Below are 21,064 nucleotides of genomic sequence, written 5' to 3'. Positions count from 1 at the left end.
AGTTATTTCTGACATAGACAGAATGTACTGGAAGTTTCAAGTTAAAAGTACATACAAGATGACAGAAAGCATACTCAAAGGTTTTAAGAAAATAGAGATATTTTCTTAAATATTCAATTATTCTCCAAATCTTGAATAGAGCAAAATAATTCCTATTATCAGTGCTGTTCTAAACAGGGCTCAGCTAAACAGCCAAAATTATGAGAGTAATCTTTTTCAGATATCCAAGGTAATATAAACCAAATATGTAAAAGATACATACACACAAAGTACATGCACATATGTATATACACACGTGTGCACACACACAAATACAGACACATATAAAGTATGTACATGCATGTATACACACATGCACAGACACATGTATACATATACGCACAGACACATAAGAAAACATAGCCAGTTATGGAGGGTGTAATAACTTATCGGTCAAATGAAAAATGAAACACTTAATAATCATTGATCTTTTAAAACAAAGGAGCATGGCTTAGAGAGTCAAAGGGAGATGGTGAAATACATATTTGAAGTTATAGAGAAAAAAGATATGTTCTGTATGGACAGGAAATACATATATTACATGATGTTTCAGGACACCCCATGGATCAAAGGATTTCTGAATATATACTATACAATGAAGGTCTCTTTAAGTAAAACATAAGCAAGACAAATTATTGTTTGTTAAATATTTTGAAGAGATTCGGTGACTTTTCTCTATTTTTTTTCCTTTTCTTTTAAAAAAAGAAATCATGTAGTCATTTACTACAGGAATAGAATGAACTGGTTACCTCGGCTAGGTTTATATATCCACAGTCTGACATAAGGATGGTGAGAGAGGAGTTCAGGCCTCAATAGAAGAATTCATTTGTCATGGAAAATGACACACTTAGATTGATGTTTTCAGATATTTTGACAGCATTTTACATTTGGATTTGTAAAGACTATCACATAATTACTTTTTCCTTCCCATGCTATCTCTTGGGTATTATTGTAAATTAAAATAGAGACATTTTACATAGAAAATTAAAAATTTTACAACAAAGAGTTCTTTTACTATGGTATGGTCCATTGGTTTGAAAAGTGCAGCTTAAAGACATTACCTGCTGTACTGTAGAATTCCCACCATTTAAAATAGCAATTCCAAGTTTCAAAGTGGCAGCTACCATGGGTCCAGTTTCACCTTAAAAATATAAAAAACAGTGTTACTTGTATCATTTCACCTTCTATATTAACCTCTTCTTCCTGAAAAGGTACATTTTTAAAATTATTATTACCCCTACAAATCTGTGTAATGGTGCACAGACTGATCTATGTACCAAAAACCATTAAAACAATAATACAGTAACATTTTTATTAAGTTCTGTGTAATACATCCAAGAACTGAAACTCTATGAAGACACAGAGAAAAAAAATAGGAAGACACAATTAATTTTGAAATACTGAGACCTGAAATTATTAAGATTCAAAACTAATCATGTGTTTTAAGACACATTAATATTAAAATAAATATGAGCTAATTAAAACTTTCTCTAAGGAAAATTTCTCTCCCCCTTCTCTCAATAATATTATATCTGAACAATTTCATCATTGTCATTTCATCACTTTTAATATATTATGGTCTGGCTTACTAAGATGACTACTCTCAATTTTAAGTTCTTCAGATAATATTTACAAATTTTATTTAGTATATTTTATTTTTCAGTATTCACTTTTACTTATTTTATAAATAGAAATAATCTTCAGAATTTGGGGGGTATTTAATAACAAAGTATACCACCATTACTTTTCCATTCCATTACAAATTACATTTAAAATATTTTCACAAATCAAATATAACTGATAGATGAAAAATCATCGAGATGGCTGGCCACTGAGATATACAATAGTATTTTAATTGTTAAAAAGGACTCACTTAAAAAGGTGCAACATTTATATCGAGGGTCACAGCAAACTGTGGCCTGAGGGCCAAATTCAGCTTGTCACTCGGTATTAGCAAATAATGTTTCACCGGAACACAGTCACTCTGTTTTTTCAGTTACCGTCTCTGGCTGCTTTTATGCTACTACAGCAGAGGAGAAGAGTTGCAACAAAGACTGCAAGGCCCTGAAAATAGTTACTCTCTGGCCTTCCGAAACAGTTTGCTCACCCCTATTTTTATAGGTTCAGTCTGCTCGAGTTTAGTTTCCAAAACTTAAAGAACAGAAATAAATCTTTTTAGTAAGACTCTGAAAAAAATTAACATTGTGCGCTCCGTAAATGACGAGCACTGGTGTTTGGGAACGATGGCCTGATACAGTCATGAGCCAGAAACTCTCGGACTAAATGAGCAGGAGTGGGATTGCAATGAGCCAGCACTGAGCCAGAAAAGACGAAATCTGCAGAACAGACATGCGTGAGGGGAGAAAAAGGAACCTCACCTTTGCTGGCGCTGATGGTCTGTAGCACCATCTCCGCTGCACCACGATCGTGGAGTCGGGCTTGCTGGTAGAGAAGCTTTTGCTTTTCCATTTCCTTTTCCTGAACACAAATCCCAACCGTTTATGTTGAGGCGATCACTAAGCACAGCAGCTTTCTATAGACCACATTTTTAGTCATCTCTTCATGTATGGGCTCTATGACAACATTATGGACCATTTCAACACCAGCAATGTTATTAAACAGATATGAACATATTCAACTCTTGTTTTTTTGTTCTTTTTTTTCTCCCCCTTTATAGTTTTCTTGATATACTTTTGGTACTGGTTTATCAGGATGTTTTTTTTTTCTCAATTTTAATGATTTGATTCGTCCAAAGCCTGTATCACAGTTTTGAAGTACTGTTACTTCATCACTGAAACTTGCACTTTCTGATTTAGACATTTGTGCATCAGTTTGTCACATTTTTGAATAATCTCCCATGTCATGGCCATAACTTGATACTGCTCAGCAAATGGCTCGAGTTGCAAGGTATCACTGAATCACAGAAAAACATTAACAGAGATGTCTTGGAGTTTAAGCAAAATTGAAAGCTGATATGGATAAAAAGGTAGGCTTCAACTAAGTAGTGGATTTATGATACAGATCTCCCCAGTCACCCCCGCAAAGAATAAGAGCTGCAATGTGCCTTTATATTTTGTATTCTCTGGTGGTAACAAACGATAACTGCATGGTGCTGCTGGGAGCAATGGCTGGAGTTTGTTCTTTTCCACTTAAGCTACCACTGAAAACATAAAAGAAGGAAATAAAAATAAAATATAAAGGCACAGCAAGTTCAAGACTGGTATGACCATTCACTTGAGCAATCCAGTTCGCTGGAGAATTGAGACGGGACTAAGCAGTATAAGTGGCAGAATGAAAGTTGCATAGAGCCCTATGACAGCGATCCATCAGATGGCGTGGTAGGGAAGCTTAGTCAATGGGACATGAAACGGTCAATTAGTATCATGTCCATAAACACAACGGCCAAAACATATATGACCTAAGAGCAGGAAGAGCTGCAGCAGAGGTAGCCAGAGTGACAGCTTTGCTGCCATAAACTTTCCATCCAAAGTACGGAAAATAGACACTGGAAGATGGAAGAGGTTTAAAAAATGAAGGCTTGCTAGTTACAGAATATGAAAAATAAAGTGAACTAAAAGGAGGGGGGAAAAGAAATGGGCTCAAACAAATGAAGAAAGAAACCTTTAAATCAAAAGCAACCAACACAGACATTTATGCTGTTACCAGAGAGTTCTCGCCGAGGCTGGCAAATTTGTTTCTTAAATCTTTGATAATATCGTGCTGCGAAAACAAAATTGATCAGGGTTTTTTTTCACACTATAGTTAGAGCTCCTGTGGTTAAATTTTAATTTTTCTTAAGTTATGTGATAGGCCTAAATGGAAGCAGAGAAAAGAAAAAAATAAAAATAAAAGAGGCAGCTTTGCTTTTTATGTAGCCATGCTAACACCTAAAAGGTTTGCCTTCATGTTTAAACCTCTTCCTGTGAAGTCAAAAACAAAACGAAAACAAAAACACACAGACACACAAAACCATATTGTCATTACAACACAGTTTCAGAAAAACTGAAAGAGGACCCTTTCGTCTGCTCTTCAGCTGTTGTTTAAAATCCATGAGCAACATTTGATTCTTCCTTTTAGACCCAACAATCTTTTTTCACTTTCCTCCCATTGCCAAAGCTATCATACAGAACTTTCACTGAAAGCTGAACCAACTTCTTTTGTGAAAGAGTGTTTCCAGTAAGAAAATGATAAGAAATTACTGGCTTACGGAATGGCCCTATCATTTGCAGCAACTAAAGCGGCAAGGGAGTCAGAAAGAATGGTTCTTCCATTGACCCACTAGAACGTGGAAAGACAGTCATCGGGAAACTCACAGAGGATGGAAGATGGCAACATGTCATATACCCTTGAGAAAAAAACAAAACGAAACAACAATTTGACATTTGTGTTCCAAAAGTGGGTAGACTGGTTCAAAGACCTTCTAGAACTACTTGTACAACAGACTCTTAAGGTCACGGTAAGCACTTCAGTCAATGAAATCACATATGAATGGACCAAGAAATAGATAGGATATCAAATTACCTTGTTTAAAAATAAACTCCCTGGACAAAAGTTACACTCGTTTTCTTATATAGTATTTAAATGTCAATAACAATTAATATTTTGAGGAAGATGATGAAATCCATTTGGAAAAAAAAAAAAACAAAACAAAACATTGAGCCAAAAAGTTATATTGATCTAGAAGCAGAAAAAAACTGTGCTTCATAAAAAAGGATCAGGTTAACCTCTCTCTCTTGAATTTCTTCTTTGTTAGACTGAATTAGCAACTCTCTTTTCAGAACTCTTAATATTTCTTTCCAGTACTCTGATCTGTGAGAACAGCTTCGGGGCATGCAATTTAATCTTGTCATTGGGAAATTTTATCACATTAACAAATAAAATCTTGAGAGCTAAACCAGAAAGTTCCCAGATGATAAAATGATGGATTATGTGGAAAGAAAAAATTTTTTTTTCCACTTCAAACGTACTGATTAGCTTTTCTAGACAAATTTGAGATAGATCTTTTAGAAGTAGCTTACTCAAGGAAATGGCATCTTGAAAGCACCTTTTTAAAAGCAGAGTTCCCCTGCCACTAGACTGTGCTTAAACCACCCAGGGGTCTTAAAGAAACACCATTATACCTCCAACCTACAGTTTAGTCTTTTAAGTTACTCCATGGTTACAGAGGAAGGTTAAAGGAAAAAAAAAAAGAGTATAACAGTAATAGTCACTCCCTCTTACAGCTAACTAATAACTCTTTCTTTTGCAGTGCCTAATTGTGTGCTTAAGAATCCCCAGCAACAGGTTTTGAACAACTAAGCCTGAAAACAAGATTGTAGGACTCCCCCGCACCCTACCTTTCCTCGGGAGAAAAATGCTGAACAGTTAACCTTCAAGTCTGTGGTGGTCAAGCTCACGCCAGCCAGACGACCAGATGGCCGCTTACCCAAGATAATCCTGGGAACAAGACCTGCTGACCTGCATGTAGTGAGCTCCTACACCTGGTTCCCCAGAACTCCTTTCCCGTTAAAACCCTTCAGCCAGCTTGAGGCATTTAAGAAGGTCTTTGTAACAGGAGGCTGCCTTCTCCTACAGAATAAACCCCCTTTTCCTATCACCAACTCTTGTCTCTTGAGTCTGGCTTTTGGAGCAACAGGAGTTCCGTTACAAGAGCAGCTCTACAATTTGAATTTTCCCCTAAGCAAAAGATTCTGATTATCAAGAGTAACCAAGAATTATCAGCTCATATCCTAGTGAGAGTGTTGTGAGTCTTTTCAAGGTCAAATGTGTCACGAAAATCAGACCCATAACCAGATTGCTGGCAATGTGGAAGTATTCAACATCATGATTTGCTTTTGGTAGAACTAAAGTTTGTAATAAAATTGCTAGTATTCTTCTATTTTGTCTAAGAGTGCCTTGAGCTTTTAACACTTGATTGGGGGTGGAGGTGGTCAAATAGAAAGGCCTGGAGAAAAAAACAACTGCATTTGGTTCTTCAACAATTTGCCTATGTGAGAAAAAAACTGTTGAAGTAAGAAGAATAAATTACAATTGCCCTACGCTCCTTGATGGAGAAAATAATTTCTCCCCATAATGGAGATGAAAAGATATTTTAAACCAAGGCAGCCTGATGACAGCAAAGACATTCACATTGTGTCTAAAGCACATTCCTGAGGTCCTTTGACATCTGGGGCAACATCTGCACACATCACAGCTGAGGCTACCAAATCTATCATCTGTGCATCACGCCTAATGAGCCCAGTTGCTTTCCTTTTTTTTCTTTGTATTTCCAAGACTTCAAAATGGTTTTCATTATGTTTTCCTCTAAAACTGCAGGTGAAAGCAAGTTATAATGTAGGAGAACAGAAATTTCCAGGAACTGAACTCCTTTTTAACATGTTTCCCATAATTTATTAATGTCGTAAGTCAACCTGAAATATCCTTATTTGACATCTTAAACATAGTTATAACCTACAAGGTGATGTTGAATATCAGTATCACAAGAAAAAAAAGACTGAAAAATAGAAGATTCAATTGGATAACAGTGGGGAAAAATGATGAAAGAGAGTGAAAACAATACTAATATAATTTGGTTTACAACACAAACAGGCCAACTCAGACTAAGGAAAAACAAAAGTGTGGGTAAGAATCACATTCTCTACTTCAATTAGTTTTCTTCTGCTATATTCCGGCTCCTGACAATGCAGGTTAGCTACATGTCTACAGAGTTGACTGACAATGATAGGAAAACACTTAAAAGATTATAACTTCGTTTAATAATAAATTATTTCCAAATTTTTTAAAAAATTAAATATATATGGAGTTTCTTAGAAGAAAAGAACCACAAAACCAAGGCCCTAGCTGTTTCTTTGTTTTAAACACCAGTACACACAAACTGCACAACCAGTATAGTCCCTGTACTTAACTGGTATTCAAGAAAATTTGCATGAAAAAAATGACAGAACCAAATGATGTGATATCAGGTAGTTTGTGATCATAATCTAAAATATTAAAAATGTTATCTTTTTGTTTGAAGAGCTATAAAGCTAGTATGATAGGAAAAGTTTATTTAGTTTTCTTTTAGTGCCTGGTCAAAGTGTTCTTTAGAATTACACACAAACAATAATTATCAAACTGTGGGCTTTAGCTCATTTAATTTTTTTGTTTATACCTTTCATTATTATCCATTCTCTTGACTACTGAACTTTCAAACACTATAATAAAAAATCTTCCAGAATTCTACCACTGAATAGGATGAACATAGTTTCTAATGCTCTCTTTAATAAAAACAAAAAAGGACGAAAATAAGTCTTTATCCAAATCAAACTCTTTAAAAATGGTATCAAAGTATTACTAATATAGAGAGACAAACAAAACACTAAACCAGAGACATGTACTTCAGTTAACGTGCTAGAGGCTCTAAAGTTTAGATATACTGTATAATGTGACTTTATGGCTAAATCTTCAATATTACATACACTCGTATTTTGGGTGGAATATTGTTTCCCAGGGATTCAGCATATTTAGAACTAATTTAAAACTATGCTGAAGCAATAAAACTCGGCTGAATTGAATTGGTTTTCTATTTCAGGGTCCAAAAGACAAAATTTACACTTCTGAGAGGGAAAAAATGAGTAACTCTACAATCAGAAGTTATCAAATTAGCAAAGCTAAGTTGACTTATCCTTAGTGGGAACGTGGTTTATTCCTGAGCACGGTACTGATTTAAAACAGGCTTCATGTACCTATTTATTTGTTTCAGCCTTAGAAGTCCTGGATACTGCCTTGAATACCAAAAGGATGCTATGTAGCTCTCTGTCTCCTAACCTGCCCTGACAGAAGAGAAGCTAAGAGCAATATGATAGCTACTGGCCACTAATATTACAAAGCTATGGTTACACCATCGTGGTCTAGAATGCTGGATCAGTGAGTCAGAAAATGAGAAGAAACACTCTGATCATAGAATGGATCACAGCAACTCATTTTAATTTTGAGATCTCACAACTCAAGAAGCTCTCGTGTCTATAATTCTCGGTCTTTACCAACAGTTATTAACCCCACCTATCTGCACTCTGAATATTTGATACAGCCCCAAATTCCCTGCCAAAGAATTCCCCCTTAGCTAGGAGGAGGATTTTTCTGGAGTCTGTCTTAAGGATACATATTTCTTTCATTCTTCCAGATATGTGTACCCATCCTACACTAATCCGACTTCAGGTGGTGTCTGTATAATTGGACTTTATTGTGTAAATTGTCAAATAATTATTTTTACTGAATTGTTGTGGACATTTTTCATTATATCACGCAATGTCCTCAGGGGGAAAATAATGCTAGCGAATCTTAACTTTAGGAATTTGTTTCTCCCAATCAAGAAGGCTATTTTATTGATATAAGGAACTGTTAAATTTATACAATTTCATGTTGGCTCCTAGAAAGCTTGGAATCAAATATGCTGACAACTCTCATCAAATTGGCAAGACTCTATGGTTTCTGGACTAAACTCATTTTTGGAAGGCTCCACTTTGCGTTCTTCAACACCATTCTTTTTTTCCCTTTAACTTACTATGCTATGTATAATTCTGTGATATTTTAAATACCAAACTAGGAAAAGGTGGAGATACCATACACATGTACGGAAGTTAGACATTATTTTCTATAAAACATTTTTGTGGTGACATTCCTGGAGTTTATTTTCTTTTTTAAAAAAATCCTCCACAAAAGCAGAAAAGGAATGGGAACTTGCATGTTTTTGTCACTATTTATGCATTTAGAAGAAATGTGAAATTGGCCCGATAAATGAAGACAACTTACACATAGCACACCAGACAATTTTTAAAGGTGGATCTAACCCCTGAGAACATCTAGTCCAAAGCTCTTTGATCAAAGAGGAGGAAGCTGAGACACAGAGTAGTTCCGTAGGATGTGCTAGAGGCAAAATGGCACCCGGATGAGAATCCAGGTCTCTTGCATTGTGTAGTTTTATGCTTCCAGTACTGTAAAAGTTTCTATATGGGCTTTCTTGATTTGTTTTTAGCAGGGAAAGTAAAACTGATTAAATATAAACCACAGCCAATTTATAGAGCTTGTTATGTGTTAGTCAATGTTCTGAGTGTCCTATATGTACTGACTAATTTAATCCTAATGACTGTAATTAGCCCTATTTTATAGATAGGAAAATTGAGGCTTAGGCTCACAGCGCTAGGTAACAGAGCTGGGATTTAGATTGAGACAGGGAGTCCATCTGAGTGTCTGCCCTCTTGGGGACTACTGCTTCCCATTTATTTTCCGTAATCTGGTCAAGATAAGCTTCAACTGGGATTATTTTAAAAATGACAGCACATAAAGTCAACTTATTGTGCATACGAAAAATGTACAATTATGCTTAAATACACGGTTGTTCCTCGGTATCTGTGGGGCACTGGTTCCAGAACAATTGCCCCACCATGGATTCCAAAATCCAAGGATGCTCAAGCCCCTGATGTAAAATGTCACAGTATCTGCACGTAACCTATGCACATCCTCCCGTCTACTTTAAATCGTTTCTAGATTAGTTATAATATTAATACCTAATACGATGTAACTTCTATGTAAATAGTTGCTATACTGTATTGTTTAGGGAATAATGACAAGAAAAAAAGAGTCTGCACATGTTGGGTACAGATGCATTTTTTTCCTGAGTATTTTCAATCCGTGGTTGGTTGAATCCATGGGTGTGGAAAGCACGGATACAGAAGGCCAGCTGTATGTCTTCTATGCAGTCTGCTATTTAGGGTCACGTCTTCACATACATGAGTTACCACATGCAATACAGGGCACTTGCTTTCTGCGAATTCCCCTGTACCAGGGCCAGGACCCCACCTCTGTCCAACTCCTTTCTCTCCAAGCTTTGGCCACTTGCCTTGCTCTTGAGCCAGAATGACCCTAGAAATGACTGACACCACGCTCTGGTTATGAAAGTCAGCTGCGACACCACTACCACTCACCAAGGAGATCCCATGCTGACGGATAAAGAGAGAATGTGGCACCTGGACCCCGGACAGGCTGGACCCAAGGCAGCTCTGTCTGCCCCAGGGGTTGCCTAGGAGAGCTGGTTACCGTGAGCAGGAAGTATGAAGAAATTAATTCCCCATAACCAGGAAGTGATAGGAGATGGGAAGGAACCCACATAGAAAGTGCCCACCCTTCCTCCCCGGAGACACTATTCTGTAGGCACCTGGGGTCTCTCTAGAAGCATCCCACACAACTCAGTCACAAGCTGTACTGGTGAATAGCTGCGGTCAGCTCAAGAATGTTCTACCTCTTATCTGCCCTATCTCCTTCCCTGTATCAGTTCTCTTTCTCTCTTACTTCCCTGGTATTGTAAATCCCCCACCCGCAATAAAGTATCAGCACATAAGCTTTTTGCCTCTGTTTTCTAGGAAACCTGGGCTAAGACACCAGATCATTACTTGAGATCGATAATTTAATTATATGCAAATGCAGTTGGCAGATTACAGCAATAGGCATGAGCACGGGAGAACACTGGCCACTAAAATTCCTTCCCTCTTTCCCCGTTATGACTCAACAGTACAGCAAACAACTCCATGCTTACATAGCTTCTGTAGTAGGAACTGAAGAATCATAAACTTTTTTGATAAAAGGAATAAATGTTTCAATATTTTATATCCATAGCTATTATCTCTAATTTTGATGCATTGAAGAATTCTCTTTGCTAAGATTCAGGAAGACCTTTTAATTTAAACTGCTTGTTACTGTGAAGAGCACTCAATAAACCCCTTCAAAATTCAAATTACATAGCTATTTGGGGGTGGTATATCTTACGGCCAATTCATTCTTATAGAACTACGAAAAAATGGAATTCTATCTAAAATTAAATCCATGGAGGGGTGAGACAAAAATTCTTTATACTTGGGGTAGTGCTATATAATATCAGTCCTTAAGACATTTTGGACCTAAATTGATTCTTCCATACTTAACGGTAGATACTTTGGAGTATGAGCTGGATGTTGCTCTGCATACATTGGCAGGTGTGATGTCATTTTAGTTATGTCCAAGGTTCATCTGAGAGAACGTGCTAGAGCCCTAAATATTTATTATAGAATGTCAACTCTGTCACAGGCGTATTTAGTATTTAAGACACAGAGATTCAACAGTACAGAATAAGAGGACCTCAAGAACTCATCAGAGAATTCATCTGTGAATTAGAAATTGGGCATTTGCCAAAGGAAGATGCAGCTTGCCTGATATTTGAGAAAATGCCCTTGAAGATAAGTTAATGCTCCATTCCTCTCACTTACCTAAGCTCCACTGCCAGTAATTTAGGGTTTTCAGTAATATTAATAATTCTATATTATAGAACTTTAATATTCCAAAGAAATGCTTTCATTGAATTATCATTAAGTGTCAATGCCCTCAGCTTTTAGAGAAGAAACAACCATGTAAAGAATGTTTCCAAGTATTTTGCAAAATCTTAATTAAAAAATGTGGTCTACTCTGGTAGACCAAAGCTCTTTGTTGAGCTAGGAGAGAAAAACCCATCATGCTCAGAAAATATTATTTGACTTGAAACATTATTATTAATTGTTATTATTTGCTTTGGCTTATAAAATATTCAAAAGCTAAATAAAGCACTCAACTGCAATAATGAACTTGTTAGGTAACTGATAAAACATTTGTTCCCTTTCAATTAATGTTGGCCTCCTTATAAGATTTAACTGTCCTCTTTTATGATTTTCATATTTAAGTAGCCCCAAATCTAAAGAAATTAACTAAATATGCAATAAAGTTATTAAATATGTAGTTGTGGGAAAAATATATTTACATATAATATAGAAACAGGGAATTAAATTATCAAGTTGAATTAAGCAAGTTTTAACAGGATCAGTATCAATAAAATATATAGGTGATGGAAGAAAAAAGAACTGACAAATACCTGGCTTTTCATTCCACATTCCCTGTTTTCCGTGTTTTTTGAACTTTACTGTATTCCTCATGGTAAATGTCCTTATAATAACACTTTTCTTTTTTTTTTTTTTTTTTTTGTCTAAGAGTTGGGGTCTGGCTCCATTATTGCCCAGGCTGGAGTGCAATGGTGTAATCATAGCTCACTGTAGCCTCAAACTCCCGGGCTCAAGCAATCCTCCTGCCTCAGCCTCCTGAGTAGCTAAGATACAGGTGTGTGCCACTGTGCCTGATTAATTTTTAAAAACTTTTTTTGTAGAGATAGGGGTCTTGCTATGTTGCCCAGGCTGGTCTCAAACTCCTGGGCTCAAGTGATCCTCCTGCCTCAGCCCTCAAAGTGCTTTTTCTCTACTTCTTTCCTCTTCTCAATGCCTTTAACCACTATGCCCATCAGATTGGAATTATATCTCATAGTATATGCAAGAACTCAAATTTAAAGATTTATAAGGATCATGGTATGTTATAAGAACAATATATTCCTGCAAACATCCTAGTGAGTTAAAAAACTTTCAATTTGTTTCTTTTGAATAGATTCTTCAGGACAGTCTAAACATTCATTTCAGCAGCAAATACTTTACTTTTTTTCATAGGAAGCAAAGCAGAATAATTTACATTTACAAACTGAAAAGTTTTTTTTTTTAACTAAAGTCATTATTGGTATTGTCTTCCTGAGATGTTTATGATCAATTTTCCTATTAAGTGGCCACATGACCATAATTTATAAGCTTAACAGGATCCACATCAAAGTAAATCCTTTTATAATTCTAGATCAAAATGTTTTCTCCTAGCAAATTTTACAAGTATTTAGCTATCTGAAATATTAAGAGATAGAAATGGTCATCTAGTTCTTCCCTTTAGTGAAATGATGAAATCAGTATTAAAATCATGAGATATAATCTCTAGTTATTAACTGAAGGTATTAATAGCATGATAGAAAAGCAGACTTCTTTCCAATTTCACCAGCAATACCATTTATCATGTCTGTTTTCAGGTAATTAGAACTGGTGTAAAAAAAAAAATCAAGAAGGATGAGGTCAGAACACTACACTGAAAATGAAAAGTCTCTAGTTAGGAGTTTATTCACCTTAAGGGCTGGATTTTTTTTTTTTTTTTTAAATCTCAGCACAGTATGCAGCTCAAAGTCAACACGGAGGATAAAATTTCAAATTATGAGTCTTGGAAATTGCAAGACGAATAAACCTGTGTCAAGGAAGGGATACTGAAGAGACCAATTGCACTGGAGCTACAAACTTGTAGAAAGATTTCCACGACCTTTTATTTACAAAAGAATCCAAGATGTTGGGTCTAACAAAGGTAAATGTCACAAGAAACCGAAACTCAGACCCAGACAAATACACACATATATATAGTTTTACCTTGCTGCGTTGGGATCCTGTGACCTTAAGGAAGGATGAGGACAAGAAGCAAAATAGCAATAAACAATTGCTCTGAAGACAACCGGTAGACCGTAAATGGTGTGCACTTCAGAAAAACAATATTATCTGCTGCTCACAGGTCATTCTAATTTAACTCAGTTGCTTATCAATAAAGATGGATTTGAGAATAGAACATACATACATTAGGAAAGATTATAGTGCCAGAGAAAAATTAACCTCATGGTATTTTTCTCAGCCAGCAACAGTCATGGGTTATCCTCAAATTAAATTGGTTTTATATTTTCAACACATTGACTTCAGTGCTGCAGAGATGCTCTGAGCTCACTCCTCGGCTACACGTTTTTGTGGGGTCCACTTTAATTAAAGACTCATTGCTGGCTACTGATAGGTTTTCGGGCTTCTAGCTCAAAGGCCAGACGTGTAAATTAATAGAAAAAAAAAGAATCTAATCTCTATTTCCTTACACTTAATTTCTTTTTGAAGATTCTAAAAAAAGAAAAAAAAAAAAGGAACCGATAAATGAGAAAGGTGGTAGTTAGCAACAACTAGTTTTTCCCATACAAAGCAAAAGTACACTATAAGCAAAGAGGGAAAATAATATTAACTTTCCTTCCAGCTAATTAAGATTAAGCAGCATTTCAAATGATACGGGAAATTTACAAGCTGGGAATGTTTGAGAAAATAATCATAAAATACAATATAGTCCTAGGAACATACGCACTCCTGACTCATGCAAGCAAACTGCATCGTGTGCCACCACCCAGATATGTACACGGAATGAGTGACCGAATTGGGGAGAAGTCAAAAGAGGCCAAATCTTTCAGACTTCAATTCAGGAACAAATATCACACCAAGGTTTTAATTAAAAACTTGATGTTATGTTGCTCTTCAATAAGTATTTTCTTCACATGTCTGCTGGAAATTCCAGACCACAACATCACTGAGACGAGGACAGTTCGAAGCTGTCTCATCTCGGATGGTTCGCAGGAACACTCATTCTGAACATATGGGCTTTATTTTATTATTTAACTATTCTATGGTTTTTGTTCTTAACTTCAGCAAATGTTAGGACTCAGGTTTGTCCATCCAGCTCTGACATGCAGTTCCTTGACACAATAAGCTGCAATAAGCCATGAAGCAAGAAACAGAAATGTCAGTTATAAGCTATGAAACAATGTTTCAAGATAGAAAAGAGGCACGTCTAGAAAGATCAATCTTACTTCAAAACTCTTCACTTCTTCTTCACCATCATCATCTTCCTCATCATGACAACTCTGATACATGTAAAAAAAAAAAAAAAAGAGTGGACAGGAATATGTTGAGGCAGAAAGTACAAAAGAATTATTTAATATAGAACACCAAATCTTTTGTAATTTACTATCAATATTGTTTAACTACATATATACATATATTACATATACTACTTAGATGACATGATCAATGAACTCATGACCATACTTACAACCAGAAAGAAAATTATATATAATGCTTTTATAAAATTAAAATATTAAATTACCTATTTATAAATAACACAGAGATAATTATGAGGTCCATATCATACTACACATACTACTTATTCACACACTTTTCTGGTACAAACCCAAATGTAAATCTTAAAGACAAGGATTCTTATTTTCTCTCTTTTTTTATGCTGCCATTAGAATGCACCAATACAGGCACATGCAATAAACATTAATTAAAAATAATGGAAAGCAGTGACCATTAATTAAAGTGCTTCTTCTAATCTTTTTTTAAATTCACTTTTCATTGTAATTGGCTCAAAGGAATAAAGTGAAATTCTAACTGCTACCTATAATATTCCTTATACATAAAAACAATACAAATGAGTATTTTATTATTTTGGAGTAATTTTCCCAGAAATGATATAGGATTTGTGCTGAACCATGCATGTATTCTTTTTTTTTTTTTTTTTTTTGAGACGAAGTCTCACTCTGTTGCCCAGGCTAGAGTGCCGTGGCATTAGCCTAGCTCACAGCAACCTCAAACTCCTGGGCTCAATCAATCCTCCTGCCTCAGCCTCCCGAGTAGCTGGGACTACAGGCATGCGCCACCATGCCCGACTAATTTTTTCTATATATTTTTAGTTGTCCAGCTAATTTCTTTCTATTTTTTAGTAGAGACGGGGGTCTCGCTCTTGCTCAGGCTGGTCTCGAACTCCTTAGCTCAAACGATCCACCCACCTCAGCCTCCCAGAGTGCTAGGATTACAGGTGTGAGCCACCACGCCCGGCCCATACATGTATTCTTATCTAATTCCCACAGCTGAAATTTTCGCTTGCTAAGGAGGCAGAAGGGGATGGTGGTTAGTAACATGGGCTCCAGAAACACAGCACCTGCTTCAAATACCAAGGCTGCCAGTAAGTAGCTGTGCAGTCTTGGGCAAGTTCCTTTACCTCTCTGTGCCTCCATTTCTTTATATTTAAGAAGGGATAACTAAAACAGTACCTGGGTTCTTGAGAGGAACTCATGATTTAATACATGTAAATTATATGCCACTTACACAAAAGTGTCTGAAAAATAATAAACTTTTAATAAATCTCAGCTGGTATTGTTATGGTTTGGAGTATAATGGTGATCAGAGGAAAGTGGTCATTAACCAATACCTACAGTAGGAAGAAATCTACAGCTCTTCAAAAGTACATTGTTCCATCCCTTCTAAGTATTTCTTACACTTGGTAAGCACTCAGTGTGTCAGTGAGGTGTACGGGGGCAAACAGTGACACAGAAGTCACAAATCAGAAAAATACTTTTAACTGAATGAGTTGCAGTCCTCTGGGCATGAGATGAACTGGGTATGGGAGGGAGGGTACAAAATCCTTTTGCCCACTCAATGATCTATTCTAAAAGGTTTATCATATTCCTTCATTCATTCAGCAAATATATACTGAACACCTCCCTTTCCATTTAGAGTAACGTGCCTGTGAACATGATTTGCAAAGGAGGAAATAAAGGAGGGGACATGGACCTGTGACAATTTCACTATGTGGGTAAGGTGCGAAATGGCATGTTTCACTACAAAAGCAATGATATTAATGATTCATTCAAAGAGCAGGACATTTTCTACTATGTGTTAATATTCCTCTGCCTCCTTAGTCATCAGTTAGCCAGGAATTTTAAAAATAAGAACCCACCAGAACTTTAGTAAAATAGATTCAGAAGACAAATCTGCAGTCCTCCATAAATACATCCTGTGTGTCTAATGTCAAAAACAGTGGAGTTTTGCTTATCTGGTCCTTAAGATTAACTATTTTAATGTCTCCCGTTAGAATTAAAGGGAAATTAGGAACTAGCATTAGTAAATGAGAATGAAAAGTACAGGGAGTTTATCAGATAACAAGCATGTTTCTTATATAAGCAGATTAGAATACTAACATAAAAATTCTTCTGGTTTTTTTTTTTTTTTTTGAGACAGTCTTATTCTGTTGCCTGGGCTAGAGTGCTGTGGCATCAGCCTAGCTCACAGCAACCTCAAACTCCTGGGCTCAAGCGATCCTCCTGCCTCAGCCTCCCTTGTAGCTGGGACTACAGGCGTTTACCACACCCAGCTAATTTTTTCTATTGTTAGCAGAGATGGAGTCTTGCTCTTGCTCAGGCTGGTCTCAAATTCCTAAGCTCAAGCAATCCTCCACCTCAACCTCCCAGAGTGTTAGGATTAGAGGCATATGGTTATATAGATTCAAAATAAGGTAGATTAATCAGTCTGGGAAAGGGTATAGAAATACCAGCTGTTTACCAGCAACTTATAGAGAAATAGAGAAATCAATCACACTTATCAATTTTTGGTTAACATAAATGGAAAGAGATAACACTAATGACAGACTAAACATTAAAAAAGACTTCAGTCTTGGATGATGGTCTGACTCAAATTAGAGAAATGATAACATATACTCCATTTAAACAATTAAATCAACTGTCTAAATACAAGGTATGTGATATAAAACTCCATAGAAATTCATAAATAATCTGGAATTTTAAGTTGACAGGCTGAAAAGTTGACAAAAAATGTGACTGGGCTGCCAAAAATTTAATGCATTCTTAAAATTGATGGCAAATGCATAGGATCTAAGGCAGAATAAATGCAGATACAATCCCAGCATGCACTACACTGGTGATGTCATAACTGGAATACTGCATTCAATTAACTTCTGGGTGGCACATATTGAAATACTGAAGCACGTGCAGAGTGGAAAAAATTAAGGGGTCCAGGCCTTGATATTCCTAGGGTACATTAAACAATAAGAGAAATAAAATTATTTAATTACGAAAGGGAGAATCTTGAGAGGAAAGGATGAGCAAGTTAGCCATCTACAAATACTTCATCATCTATCAAAAGAGATTAGATTTAGCTTTAGGAGACAATAAAAACAAATGCAGAGGCAAATTCTGTTTCAGTCACAAGGAAGAACTTTAACAATCAGAAATATACTTTTCTCTTAGGCCAGGCGTGGTGGCTCACGCCTGTAATCCTAGCACTCTGGGAGGCCGAGGCAGGAGGATTGCTTGAGGTCAGGTGTTCGAGAAATATACTTTTCTCCAAACCAGAAGCCTCTACCTGTTCAGCCCATTTCAGTTCAGCTGCAGAGGACACCCATCCTGTGGGCTGCTCTACAATCTCTTTTATCAGCTCCCTCTTTCCTCATTTCCTTCTGAGCCCCCTCCTAGCACCAGATGAAGCTGCTTTGATCTCCTGTCCTCGACAAAAGTCTGGCAAAAATCCTTACCCTTGAGGAATCTAACTTCCCTCCTTCTCTGAATTTGCATTTGGTTTTGTGAACTGCTAGAGAAAACTCCCTCAACCAGGAAGACGGATACTGCCACAGATTCACAGACAAACCAGACTTTCTACGCTGCCTGGGAATATTATTTTAATTTCTAGTCACTACACCATGCCAAGTGCCACAATGTCTGTTTCAACTCTTCTCTGTCTCTTAAAAACTTCCTCTCCCTGCTCCCTCCACCTAACCCTTCAGTCTCAGCAGATGACTGTCCTTCAGATTTATTTTGTCATCTTCCCTCTTCACTCCAGGCCTAACCCTTCTGTCTCAGCAGATGACTGTCCTTCAGATTTATTTTGTCATCTTCCCTCTTCACTCCAGGCCTATACTGATCCTGGTGCTCCCATCTTGGTATATGGCGCCCAAGTCAGAAGCCTCAGCAAAACCTTGACTCCTCTTTGATACCAATTCATTCCCTTGTTCATTCTCTCTTGTTGAGAGGAGTAAATGAAATAAACATTCAGTAAGTACCAGCTGTTACTGCTTTTGCATGACCAACTCACGGTTCAACAGTCAAAGCCTTCCCTAAGCAGGCCTCACTACTATGCTATCCATCCTGTTCTCAATATGCCTAATAGTTCCTCTACCATTAAACTGATCAGAGTTGTTTTTTTTTTTTAAATAATTATTTGCTTAAATTTTGTCTTCCCCATAATATGATAAATTCCAAGAAGGTGTGGTGTGTGCTCTTCTTTCGTACTCACACGTTATCTCCAATACCTTGATATTCAGTGAATATTTGTTGAATGAATCAATGTGTGGAAAATTAGTAAGCTCCTGATAAATAAAATCTCAAAGTAGGAAACAATGATTACCGGTCAAGATAGTTAGAGTAGAGAATCATACAACAAGTGAAAAGTTGAGATTAATGCCCCTTCTCTTTCTAAGATTCAACAGTGTTTTGTTTTAATCCAGAAATACATAGATTCTTATTCTTGTTCAGATGACGGTGATTTTTCCGTATTAAACTAAACATTAAAATCAGGAAGGATACTTATTTACCTTTGCCATAATATCTGCATAAGCCATATATAAAAAATCTTCCTCCAGTTTGCTGTGGGAAGCAAGAAAAAAAAATAACATCAATTTTTAAGTAGAAGGTTAGTCCTATGCAAACAGGCCATCAATGCGTAAAATAACCTTTGTTTTTCTCTAACAAGTATGCCTTTAAAAAATTAAACGAACACAAAACTTAGACAACAGTAACCATTCAGAAATATCCTAGACTCAGAAAGCAAAGATCTCAGAGTTCCTAAAGTGCTGTCCCATCTTACCTCACAGAAGGGCCTTCAGTTCTCACAGAACAAATGGTCTTTTGATTTGCACACAAATAATAACTTTAATTTTCTTCAGACTACAAAATTTGAAAGGAGCAAATTTTAACGAGGTAGGGGCTTTTGACATCAGAAGTGAAATCTGACATTTGATGGGAAGACACCCCAAATTATTATGTTACAGTTAAAAAATAAGATGGTTATAATGATGATTCTTAAAAATTAAGAAAGGTTAAAATGTTTATTACCCTTTCGAAGAAGTATGGAAACTTTAATACATAAATGAAGGTTTCCATCAACAGATACCTAACATTTGCCAAGTTATCTTAGCAGTTTTAAACTTCAGTCATGAGAAAAATTCACTTATGAGAAATACCTCATTACCTGACAATGCCAGACAGAGAGTTGCTCTATGCTAAGGGATGAGATGATTTTGTTAGTTAGGAAATAATAAGAGAGAGAGAGAAATAGTGAGAGAAAGGATGGATCACATTAGCTAAGAGGGAGAAATGTATTTTATCATGGCATGCAAAGAGGTCACATGAATTCTTCGGGACTTCTGAGATTTATGCAGATGTGGGTTGGTAATCAAATATCATCTTCCAGGTTCTGCAGAGAATGGGTGAGGCCTGGGGCAAAGCAGGCTTTCTTTCATACGACAGGGAGGCAGATAAATGCTCTACACCCTCTGCAATGTCCCATCTCCAGAGCCAATCTATGCAGCGCAGCTGGAATGAGCAGATGCCGAGCATGTTCGGATTATCGGGCCTAACAGTGCATTTCTTCAACTCCATAGAGGTTTGCCCTTTGTGGCTTTGGTGAATTTATATAACTAAAACCACAGAAGGCCAAAAAAATAAAAAATAAAAAGGATAATGTCCTTAAAATAGATCTCAGAGATACTTTCAAGTTGAAATGATGGCTCACCCGGCCCCTAAAGGTTACCTAAGACCCACCGCACAGTGGAGATGCAAACTACCCAGGAAATCTTGGGTCACCATTGGTCTCTACACATTTCTGGCACTGGAATTTGCTTTGGGCTTTTTTAAAATTTATTTATAAAGGCTGTTTGTGATAAAGAGAAACACCATTTTATAAGAAGAATCAGAATCAACGAGATCAGCTCATTGCAAAGTAGTTAATAAAATCTAGAACTCATAGATAGGTACTAAAGCCTGAAACTGAACGAATGCTGGTCAGGAGATGCATGCCAGACTGCTCGTATCTTTGAACAACTCTCTCTCCTAACAAGGACAAGATGAAATTGAAGCATGAACACATGGAACACACAATACTCTGACATGACTTTCTTTATTTGCTCCTCCTATGTCTCGTATGAACCCTCCCAACCATACCATTTCTCTGTTAAAGCTGTTCGACTAAACAGAAGGATCAGCTGATGCAGAGGATCAACTCTCTTAGTGTTTTCATCTTCTTCTGGAGGTTCAGCCCCAGGTTTCTGTAAGAAAGTCAAATTGGTAAAATTTCACATTTGAAAGAAATGTTCACTCAAATCCAGGATCAATAAGAGTTATAGGAACAAGGAATAAAAGGAAAGCCCTACTTTCCCTATTTTTGCATGTGTGTATGTATTTTACATGCATTATACATGCTATGTG

The 21,064-nt window shown here is 36.6% G+C and overlaps 1 protein-coding gene across 5 annotated transcripts in view; it reads right to left on the bottom strand.

Moving 5' to 3' along the window:
* Positions 1-21,064, bottom strand: part of RYR2 (ryanodine receptor 2) — a 596,087-nt gene that overhangs the window by 60,683 nt on the left and 514,340 nt on the right. For 4 of the 5 annotated variants that reach the window (XM_045537281.1, XM_045537279.1, XM_045537276.1 and 1 more), the window contains 6 exons: positions 20,801-20,904; positions 19,174-19,225; positions 14,597-14,650; positions 13,356-13,379; positions 2,418-2,517; positions 1,101-1,180 (listed from right to left, as the gene is read on the bottom strand). In XM_045537281.1, the coding sequence (XP_045393237.1) occupies positions 1,101-1,180; positions 2,418-2,517; positions 13,356-13,379; positions 14,597-14,650; positions 19,174-19,225; positions 20,801-20,904 (414 nt within the window). The remainder of the gene's footprint in view (positions 1-1,100; positions 1,181-2,417; positions 2,518-13,355; positions 13,380-14,596; positions 14,651-19,173; positions 19,226-20,800; positions 20,905-21,064) is intronic. The other variant, XM_045537277.1, reaches the window with a different exon arrangement.

Source organism: Lemur catta, chromosome 25, assembly GCF_020740605.2.
Source record: "Lemur catta isolate mLemCat1 chromosome 25, mLemCat1.pri, whole genome shotgun sequence".
Taxonomy (NCBI): domain Eukaryota; kingdom Metazoa; phylum Chordata; class Mammalia; order Primates; family Lemuridae; genus Lemur; species Lemur catta.
The sequence above is the reverse complement of the archived record's forward strand: the minus strand, read 5'-3'. Positions and strand labels throughout refer to the sequence as shown.